Source organism: Nothoprocta perdicaria, unplaced genomic scaffold, assembly GCF_003342845.1.
Source record: "Nothoprocta perdicaria isolate Ctin4 unplaced genomic scaffold, notPer1 scaffold_86, whole genome shotgun sequence".
Taxonomy (NCBI): Eukaryota; Metazoa; Chordata; class Aves; order Tinamiformes; family Tinamidae; genus Nothoprocta; species Nothoprocta perdicaria.
The window spans coordinates 535389-546612 of NW_020456154.1; the positions used below are offsets into that span (position 1 = coordinate 535389).

Sequence of the window (11224 nt, forward strand, 5' to 3'; positions counted from 1 at the left end):
CGAGCCTGCACAGTGTTCAGTGAGATCTTTAGGGCAAGAAAGGTATTCCCCCTAACAGGGAATTCCTCAAGATTTGTCTTACCTGCTGAGTAAGGGAGATGCTCCAGGTCTCTCCTGGCTGCTGCYGCCTGTTTGCTTTGAGCTTGCCTATCAATCACATTGCAAAGCAGGCTTTGGGGGTAGCAACCGGAGCAAGTTTGTCAAGGTTTATAAGGCAAGTGCTAGCTTTTTTTAGACCAAACTGATATAGCAGAAGAAAAGGACAAGCTTTCAATTACGTGGACCTTTTCCCAAGTCATATTTTTAAGGCTGTGGTAGCCGTGATGCTTTGAATCTTACTGCTATGGAATAGTATGCACTGTTTGTGAATCTCTAGTAAACAAGATTCTTTGGCTGGACTTCTGACAGGACAAACTTGAGTAGTTCTAATATAAAGTGTTGCATGCCAAACATGGAAGAGTTAGAGAAACATGCTAGTGAAGCAACAGGAGTAAGGGTGAATGAATTGCTCTTAAAAAAAACAAAAGTGTCTGTACAAACTGGGGTATAATTTGGGTCCCTTGTGAAATAAAATCAGTGCGTATAGAGGGTTGAAATTCCATAATGAAGAAATTCATATGAATAGAGACTGGATCAGCCAGCTGAATTGACTTTCATCAGATCAGACCTCATCCAGCAAGGAAGCTTTTTTACGAACTGGGAATATTTTTAGGTCTATATGCAAATGCTTTAATATTATTCAAGTGAATTTGGATGAAAATATTGTTCCGTTTTTGCTAGTAAATGTAAAATGAGAAATAACATCCYTGAAATCAACAGAACCCCATCAACGGAAGTGAGAACTGTGTTTTTGTGTGTGTTTATGAAACTAATAGTCAATACACTAATAGAAGTTGTACCTTATGAAGCAAATTTGTTTTTGTGCTAGCTCTCTCGCGGTTTTGCATGAGTTGCATTTGAGGAAGCTGCGCTGAGTTTTGGCTCTCTTGGTGTCCAAGGAAAGGAGCCCCGCAAGGGGTGCAGGCAGCACCTTCCTTGCCCAGCCACGCGCTCGTAGCCTGCTGCTCTGCGCGGAGCCCGGCCGGTGGGTCTGAGACATGGCTCTCATCCCACCTCACTCGTGCACGTCCTGTAAAGTCTGCCTGCCAGCTGGGCTGGTCAGTGTGTGGTGTGACACGCAGTTCTTCACCCCAGCTAAGGTTTCAGTTGTCACGTTTGTTCTGCTCCTTGTTGGGCTTCCGAGAAGGCAGGCGTTAGTCTAAGACTAATGCCTTTCAAATCAGGACTCAGAGCCCCAGACCCCAGCTCAAACTCAGGACAGACTAGGCAAAGGAATCAAAAAGGCCCCTGGACYTTTTTGCAGGAATGGCTTGTGTTTGCAGTGAACTTCGGCTGATGTGTGAAAATGAGAAAGTTGCGGTTCTGATGCAAGARCAGGCGAAGCACAAGAATAGTTTCTGTTTCTTGTTTCCCTTCCCAGAGTTCTGCAATAACTGTCAGATTTCTAGAATTCTCTGACAAGTCTCAGCAAGAGTTTGYGATTTTGCTGTGCATCTCTGCTGGGGAAAGACCTGTCTTTTTCTTGCCTCTGAAGAGGAGACTTCTAAAAAGGCAATCCTGCAAGTTACAGTGATGGAGCCAGGCCTTCCAAAGCGGGTGTTGCCAAGACCTAGGGTTTGTCTGGATGTGCTGGATGGCACTTAGAAGATAAGCTGGTTCTGAATAAAYGAGCTGGTGTAGCGGAGGATGTCTCAGTTACAGGAGGAGTCATCTGTGACCCAGCTTTCCTGTAGTACCGCAATGCAACAGTTCAGATTCATTTAAGATGGGGGTGAGTGGGTTCTTTGTGGTACCGTGTAGAAATGACTATAGAGCCAAAGAGCCTCAGAAGAAAGTTTAGAAGTGAAGACTTGAGCTTGTTATACCTAAAAGTACCTGCAACTTAATCAGTTTCTGCTGACGCTGGAAGCAGCATTGACCAGAGAAATGTCTGCAGCCTTGTACAAGCCTGCATTGCTGTTGGGAGAAGGAGGAATAGGCAAGTCATGGGAATTGAGAGTGTTCAGGAGCAGGCTGTAAAGAGAGGCATAGCTGTTATTTCCTACCATTCGAGTAGTCCACTCTTGGAGACGGTGCGGGAAAGCTTTGCAGTCTGCTGCTTCCTCTGCGCCTTTAAGGTAAGGGCACTGAAGGCATAATCACACACACCAGCATGACATGAGATAAAAATGTTTGCTCTTTCCAGATGTTTTTCAGCAATAAAATAAAAAGTTTTACAAAAAAAAATGAAGAGCCATGCCTGAGGCAAACCTCCGCCCCTCCAAATTCATAAAATCTTTTCATTTGGCAAATGTATTTTTCAGTTTGAGCTCAGCTAGTCTTTTGCATGTAAGTGCTAAGAGGAAAATGAGAAATAAAGGTTTCCTAATGTCTACCTTAGCCCATGTAATTAATAGAAGGGGTAATTTGCTGGTTACTCAGCTGAATGACATACCAGCAATAGCAACATGGCATTAATAACTTGGGAGAAACAGGAAAGAGTTTGTGCTTGAGTGACTGTTCCTCTCCCAGCAAGAAGCAGCTGAGTCACAAAAGCCATCAATCTCAGCCATCAGGCAGCTAGGTTATAGCTTTTGTCTGTAGGGAATTTTGTTAAATAGCAAGATGAATTAAGAGGTGGTTGATTTATTTAGATGTCTGGGGCTTTGGATGGTTGTGCCCCAATGTTTACATTATTTCCATCTACTTGTTTTATAGAACTTTTTTTTTTTAATCTGACAGGCAGGATTGAGCAGCCTTTTACACACATAGTGCCCCCTCTGTCACTGAATCAAACAGCACGTTCACGAGATAAACCGACGTTCAGGAATAATTGCTTGGTTGGTTGCAGTGACTCGGCTGCAGACTAAACTGCCGGAGGAGAGCAAAGGGAAGCATAAGGAATGCAGAGAGATGAATTTAATCTTCTGTTGCTCTTGCACTGACAGAGTGCAGCTGGGCACGGCTCCGCTGCAGCAGCGTGAGCAGCCAGCTGCTTTCAGCCAGCCAGAATCCGGCCCTCATGCAAGTCTGGTAGACGTACGGGATAACAGAGAGAATCATTAAGGATAAATGAGACAATCATGAGAAATCTATTCTCTGACAACACAGAAAGACTGCTGCCATGTCTATATGGTCTTATGGTATGTGCAAGGAAGGGTTTTGGAGGGATACAAAGGCAGAAAAATGCTTGCTCTACAGTATTGATTTAAAGAGGATTATGCTATTGTCTTGTAAACTTGTCTTTTTTTTTTCATTTTAGGTGCAACAGGGACTACTAAAGATGTGTAAGTACTTAATATATATCATCTCAAACATATAACCCTGGATTTATCTGCACTGTTATTAGGCTCACACTAGATTTTGCCATATGTAGTTCAGGTACATAATTTGGCTGGCTCTCAAAGTATAGTCAGCCSCATCAGAAGTTTATTGTCTTTTAGTGATTGCTTCCATCTCCCCCAAACAATTTCATGTCCTGTTTACTTTTGTACAGGTATCTTCTCTTTATTTTTCTGGCAAAGGGAAAATTATGCCCCTGTGTCCTGTGAAGGGTATAGGGAACCATCCAGGCAAATTTCTCCTGTTTGAAGGAGACCTAGTAACTCATCCAGACTCCCTTTAGCAAGCTCCCTTCTTCCCTGTTCTTAGTTTCAGATAATATCCCTTTCCCAAGTGAAGGAAAAGGATGAGATCATTGTTATGGATCTGACCCTCTCTGCCATGAAGACCGTATTTATTTGCTCCTCTTTTCTCCCTTATCTTTCATGGTTASTAGCAGAGGGCAGCCCTACCCATCCTATTTTTCCTCAGAGTGGAAGGTTTGAACCTTTGTTGTCCTGTTGCCCCTTGCAAGCTTCTGGTTTTCAGAAAAGCATCAAAAGATTAGCCTTTCTTAGCTGTTTATTTTTTTCATTTGATGGTGCACAAATGTGCAGAAAAGGCTTCATTTAGCCGTATTTTTTTCTACCAGTGGAAACATTCAACAAGTTCTCCTGAGATCTATAATTTGCCTTTTTCCATTTCATATATGGTATATTTGCCACTAGACTAGACTAGACTAGACTAGAGGAACCTGGCAAAGATTTTCTTACTATGCAGTAGGAACATTTTTCAGCTTGATTTACTTCATTTTGTGTAGCTACTCTAATTAGACAGAAGAAGCCTGGTGTAGAAGCCTGGCTGTCAAGTCAGATAAACAAGTGGAGAGAACAACTTAACAGGTTTGTTAAGCTGTTGTTCAACCTTGCCATTATAAAGCATGTCTGAGATCTGCAAACAGGTCTCACTTTGGCAAATGAATGCTTTTGTCCCAGATAACTCTTGAGATCTATGTTTTCTGTGTAATCTATTTTCTGGATCTTCAGTGTCAGAGATTTGACAATAGCTGAATGAGGGAAGGCAAGTCTGAGGAACCTCTTCTCAACATAAGCTGCAGCATTCATGTTCTCAACAACCTCATATGCAGGAAAATAGCATTTTCAATTTCTATTAGAGCCTTTTTAAATTATTCAAGCATTTTACACCATTTAAATGACTGTATTTTAGCTCAGAATTACATCTCTTTCTTTGCTTTCTTTGCTTTCTTTGGTAGTTTTAAACTTCAAGATTGCAAATGCTATTACAGTATGAATTCTTACCTATGGTATGTGTAACTATAGGATTTCATTTATATATGTTTAAACATTGGTTTGACCAGGGCTTAAAATGGGAAAATCCCATTATTAGTGATAGATCATCCTCCATGCTTCAAAAACTTATTAGGGTGAATGTGATTTTTATTTTTATTTTTATTGGTTAGTCACTGTTCATTACTGTAAAATCTACAGAAGAGTACACATTAATTTTTACACATTTTATTAATTTAATTTACACATTTTATTAATTTTTAGAGAGTCACCATAAGGAATTCCTAGAATTTTATAAAATGTTGTTTTATTAAAATACCAGGTTAATTTAGAAAAACACTGATTACTAGTGCAGGCTTCAGCAAAGAAAGAGGACCACTCCTCTTCTGCAGTGGCTGCGTGCAGTGACCAGCGGCAGATGACCACAGAATATGCTGGACTGTTTTGTCTAGCTTGTTGAATTCACTTTGCTGTCTGTTCCTGGCACAAACACACACACAAAAAAGCTTGGCATGGAAGAAAATAGCCCTGTTGCCTTGTAGAAGGCTTTTTTTCTAAGCACGGACATTAACTTTTGTTTGGACATTTTCACTTATTCTTACAACAATGATTTTAGAGGCTTTGATCGACACATGAAGTTCTCTGGAGGAAGAGCAGGTAGACCAGAGAGAAAGGAGCCTGGCGTTCACCCTGTCTTTGACTGATGGGACCTAGGGAGGCAGCAGATTGTCTAGTTCAGCCCCGGCACCGGTGTGCACTGCATGGACAGCGTTCAGCAAAAACTGCAGTATACTTAGATTTATGCCACACCTCTTGCATTAAAAAGACCTGTGTATCCCCAATCACTGGAATGGTGCAGGCAATTCTTTCTTTACATTAGACTGGGAAATTGTCATTCTCTCTTTTTGTGTCCATGTAAGCATTTTAATGATTAGTGGATGATCTGGATGAATTTGGGATCGTTACACTCCCCTTCTTTCCCTGTCCCTGAATCTATCCGGATAGTAGCGGAATATCTGAAAGAAGCTGTTTGCTAATGTGATTTCTGTTTTTTGATGTTACAGAGCAGAAGAATCTGTATCAGATGATGACAAAAGGAGGTAGGTGCTGGACAGGACTGCCTTTATTTGAAGTACATGGCACTGAGTTCTGCCACCAGATGTGCATTCTTCCTCTTCTCCTCTTAATCCCTTCACTGCAAATGGAGAAATTACAAAAGAGTAGGAAATCTCATGCAGAGCCCGGTAGAGATCCATATAGATCCAGTGTCCCTGGAATTGAGCTGGGGAAAGGAATTTTGCTAAGAGAAGAGCAAACTGTCTTGCAGCTGCTGGTGATCAGCAAGAGAAGGGCTGCAGTGCCGGTCACCTCTGYCTTCCTACCAGCTCTGTGGGTTTGTGCTGTCACACATGGGAAATCTGTGCAGGGCTGGAGGTCACCAGGAGGTCTCCTGTCAGCAGGTGCCTCCGGAATCGCTCGGAGCCCTGAGGCCTGAAGGAGGCCTGAATCCGTGAATCCTGTAGCGGCTAATGCAGCAGAGCAGTGTGAAGGGGTTCTCTGAAAGGAGCTCCAGGCAAGGACACAAGTCCAGCACTTGGTGCATCAGTCGGTCCATAGAAGTTGCTCCAAACCTTCCACAGAGATTTTGGAGCCAGAAAATACACTCTGTAAGACAGTGACTGGGCTATGAAAGCACCTGACGCTCTCCTGCTCCCTCCTAGCAGTTTTCTCCGTGTGASGCTAGGAAGGGAGATGTAAGTCCTTGTTGAATGAGAAGCCCAAATGCTTTCTACTTGGTGCTTTATCTGAAGTGCTGAAACAGCCTCAGTGTTGTAYGTGACTGTCAGATTGGCTCTGCCATCCAATGGATACTGGGTGTGCAGAGGAAGCTGTGCTGGTGGGGTTTACTGTGAAGAAAGTTGGGATTTAATGAAAAATACTGGAAACGTAAGAAAAAGATTAGTTCATTTCACAGCTTTTCTTTCTCCTGGTAGAGGCTCCACCGTAGCAAAGGGCACTGCATTGAAAATGCAACTTCCCAGTAGCCACGGGAAAGGAGGCCTCCTCTGACAGGCCTGTGGAGGTGCCTCCTTTCTGAGTGTCCTTGGTTCTTGTAGCACTATTGTGTGCTGTTGACATGACAGGGAGAAGTATTTACATTAAGCTCTGATATCTCTCTCTATTTTGTTTTCTTTAAATTAGGAACTATGGCGGTGTTTATGTTGGTCTGCCATCGGATGCAACTGCCATGGTTTCCAGTCAGACAAAAGCTGCACCTAAAGGTATTTGAAGGTCACCTGTTGCATTACTCCTACGTTCTCAGTCTAATTTGATCTATTAAGATCTATTTATCCTTTAAAAATCAATGATTATTTCAGACAGGCTGAACAGCCTTGGAGCCTCTTAAGGCAGTGGAGCTATTTATAATCATTAAAGTGATTGTTCCCATTTAGTGGAATTTTTTAACAATCCTTCTCCTGCAGCAAGATCATAGAGCAGACACTCRCGATGTGGTACATTGTCTTCTGAACAGCTTCTCTGTGCTCTGAGTGCTGTGGGAATTCAAGGAAAACAAAAGCCTGTTACAATTTAGAGGCTATGATATATGCACTTGCAGAGCCCTGGCACTATTTATAGCTTTGAAGGTTATAGCTTGCATTGTGGCAAATTCCAATAAGCAGAGTCAGTAAGTGCTTGATTTCAGATGTACTTCTGTTGTTGTGTGAAACCCAGTGGAAATTGTTTTCTTTTTCCCATTTTATAATTTTGAACAGTGGGAATGAGCATTATGTTGGTAGATACTTAACAGACAAGACATAAACACGCATTTATGAAATTATGTAATATATTTTTAGATTTTAGCACAACAAAATACTGCTGTCACCTATGTATACAACTGAGCTGAGTCACTGACTGGAGCTTCCAAAGTTTGTTTCAGAGAAAAAAGTGAAGAATAATAACACTATCAACCGTAATAACAGTATGTTTATTTGAAACAGTGAGAACTTTTTGGCATGCTTTGTTGAATGAATGGTGCTTTAAATTAGTGAAATATAGAATATTAGAATGTTTTAACCATTTTTATCTTATGTTTTCTAATTAAGATTAGAAGGAAATAAACGCATCAAGATGCAAAGAACTGGAGGCAGAGGTACAGTATGATTTAATTAATGTTATGTGGTTGGCTGTACTAGTTGAAAAAATAGAAAAAGTAGCACTATTCCTTGTGCTGCTATTAGACAGGTGGGGAATTGCCAGTTACAATTACATTTGTCATGTAATTCCTCTAAGGGCAAAACCAACAGCCCACCTTTCAGTGGCATGGGCGTAAATTAAAAGGTGGATAAAGTTACTGGCTTGCTATYGTAGGTAGTGGTGAGAAGCAAAGCAATTCTGTATGACTTATAYAGGGCATGAACAGAAATCAGGTGCATTTGTATTTACCCCCAACCACAACACTACTAGTCTGGCAGTGGTACTGAGACCTGCCCCAGCAGAGGTTGGAYGTGCTCAGCTTTGCACAGACCTGGGTCCGTGAAGGCAAAGCTTTTGTTCTGGTTTGCAGTGAAGAGTTGCTCTGCTCCATTTTGGGAGCACCACAAGGACTGGAGCAAAGCTAGACACCCCTAAGTAACCTACTGGGGCTCTCTAATGAGCCCTCAATTTGTCTCAATATGAGAAATTTTCACCCTTTGCTGTCAGGAATAGGATGGTGAAAAATTCTTGGCTCTATTTCTGACCTAAGAATTTTAACTGAACGAACACTAACGAATTGAAAGAGGGAGTCATTTCAGTGTTTAGCGGGKGGAGAGGGAATTAGAAAGCTGCCAGCATTTTCCTTGGGAAGTACAACTCTTTGCTAATTTAGATGAATAGCTGTTTTTGCAGGAAGCAGATCCTTCCCTAATTTAGATGAAGAACCAGAAACAGTTCTGGTAGGTCCCGATGTTGGATGCAGGCCCAGAACAGCAAAACATGTACACCGATCATCTCTAATCACACAAATCCTATCTGGGCTCTACTGAGAGCACTCATATACTGAGAWATCTGCAGTTAGCTATCACCCCTACTTCGGGGGACCTAGCCGAGATGTCCATGCTAGGAACAGCATCACCCTTCATCTGAGTGCACCTTCTCGAGGTGAATTTTTCCTCCCATGACTGCTGAATGAAGTCTGCAATAATTTGGCTCTGGTTTAATAAAAGCCTGAGGTTGGGAAAGGATCTGTCCCTTGCCTTTCACTATTCAAGACAATTGAAAGAACAGTTGGACTCCTCTGATACAAGATCAGGGTTTGGCTGCTGGTTCAGAGCCTGACCTTGCAAGCACTTATACCTGTGAGCAGCTTTAAACCTAATAGAGAGTCCGGTGAGCTCCACAAGTTTGCCTATGGGCATGGTCAGAGACCCGTGATTCTCAGCTTCTAACAGAGACCGAACAATATAATAATAATATAACAAATCAATTAGCTGGTTTATGTATAGAGTTTTATTGTCCTGCAGGAGTATTTTACCAGTCCAGCTAAACTTGGGTTTTTTTTTTTTTTCCTTTTTTTTTTTTCCTTTCCCTCCAGGCCTCTGCTAAGAGCTTTAGAGAAAGTTGTCTTTCTGCTGGAGATTTTTATATATTTGTAGCCTTCCAGACAGCAAGACAGTTCAGAGCACCAAAAGAAAAATGAAACTGTTGCAAGTTACAGCTACAGGTAAAGCTTAAAGTACAGCCTTGAATGAGGTTTGCTGTGACAGATGCGTCATGGAAATTTCCTGCTGTTAGCCAGTGTAAAATGAAATCGATGAACTCGTGGAGATTTCTGGACAAGAGCTAACTTTGATGATCTGCAACTTATTTCCCTTTGGCCATACTGCAGATCTCATCAGCTATCAGCAATGCTTTGTATATTTTATCCAATGATTTTTGATAGATTTTATATAGAAAATCATTATTACTGYCCACTTGATGCCTATGGTAGGTTCTTATAAATTAATTGTTAAGTTACTTCAGAGTAATATATTTGACAGATTTGCATCTTTTTGGTAATATTGCAAATTTTAATATTTTTGCTTTGAAACTTAAGAGTAGCAGGATATAAACATGAGGCCATCAGGTTCTTTATAATTACTACTGTCACTTTTATACAGTGAAACAAACCTTGGTGTTTAATTTTCACCTTCTAAAAAGATRTTATTGCTCAAGGAAATTTATTTTAAATAAGAACAGCATATTTCAGTGTAATATTTACATGTCTGTTGCTGTTTTATTTATCTTTATCCCTTTTGTAAAGCTTTATGTGGAAAAAATACTGATGAACCAAACTATTATGTTATGTCTTCCTCTCTACATAATATTATAATGACATTTCCTTGTGTAAGAAAGACCTGGTGGTACTGTCAGAGCTTGTGAATCATAGAGGAGTTCTGATCAATGTTTGTGTACCCAATTCTCTAAGCATCTCAAGTTTGGCAGAATGTGTTTTCTTATTACTGCAGCATTTTGTTGTATTAAATGATGGATGAGTGGTTTTAAAAATCATTAAGTTCATAACAACTGTAAGTTTCCCACAGCAACATAAAACAAATTGTACATTTCCATATGGCTGAACATGTATTTAAATTATTAAAGCATTTTGCATAATTCTTTATTCAAACTCTTTTTAAAATATAATTTCAGTAGATTAATGACTGATTTTAAAATACAGAAAGCTAGAAACTTTTGGATGTGAAGTGAAATGTTGAGAACCACGACATTCCTGAGAGTCTCACTAGTATCTGTTAAGACTAATGAACAACTATTGGCCAGGATTTCTAGTAACTTGCAGCTTTGGCTTTAAAACAAGCTTGGATTTATTTTGTACCAGGCTCACAGAAAGTAGTATTKCTAAAATATTCCATGCTTGTCCTTTTTACGGTTGTTTTATACTATAGCTTGTAATGCTAATTACTGATGCTCTCCGARACTCTGCTGCCTGGTTTATCAATACTTTCCTACTTTCAGGTCCCGGAGACCAATATGCAGCTCATTCTCAACACTTTCATCTTACAGCAAAGATTACAAAAACTTTACATTTTTGAAGGTGAAGAGGTAGTGTTAAAATATCATATATATACGCACACACACATATATATATATATGTATGAGTGAAATGATACCTGTAAAGTCTTGTTCGCAGAAGCCAATCTGAAGAGAAGTGGATAAGAGCAGTGGATAATAAGTGTTGCAGGCCTGTATATTACTTGTGTAACATGACATAAAAGTGTAGTTTCCACCCCACATGCTATACCAAGTCGCTGCTGTCTAAAAAATGTGCAAAGCACAAGTTTATTTAGCACAGAGCAATTAGGCCCGTGTTTGAGCTGATAGCGATTGCCTTTCTCAAAGGAAACAAACAAACAAACAAACAAAACCTCTAGTCAGCCTGGCATACACAATCATTCAGCTAGTGCCCAGAAAGCCAACAGGAGTGCATAATTATTTGCCCATTTCTCTTCTCCATGTCATCAAAAAGGTGCATGGAACTAAGCTCAATGAGCACTTGATCTACTACTGACATCTGAACCCCA

General features: G+C 40.6%; 1 protein-coding gene across 1 annotated transcript; it reads left to right on the top strand.

Annotated features, from left to right (window-relative positions):
- Positions 1-3144: 3144 nt before the first annotated feature.
- CUNH12orf75 (chromosome unknown C12orf75 homolog) lies at positions 3145-10142 on the top strand. Its single transcript, XM_026052258.1, has 6 exons — positions 3145-3182; positions 3302-3326; positions 5732-5767; positions 6870-6949; positions 7777-7818; positions 9241-10142. Exons 1-6 carry the CDS (start codon positions 3164-3166, stop codon positions 9249-9251), a joined length of 213 nt encoding a protein of 70 aa, XP_025908043.1. The 5' UTR covers positions 3145-3163; the 3' UTR covers positions 9252-10142.
- Positions 10143-11224: the final 1082 nt, after the last annotated feature.

Coding starts and splice junctions, on each gene's coding strand:
- CUNH12orf75 (XM_026052258.1), top strand. Junction 3,327..5,731: donor ACAGGGACTACTAAAGATGT/GTAAGTACTTAA, acceptor TTGATGTTACAG/AGCAGAAGAATCTGTATCAG. Junction 5,768..6,869: donor TCAGATGATGACAAAAGGAG/GTAGGTGCTGGA, acceptor TCTTTAAATTAG/GAACTATGGCGGTGTTTATG.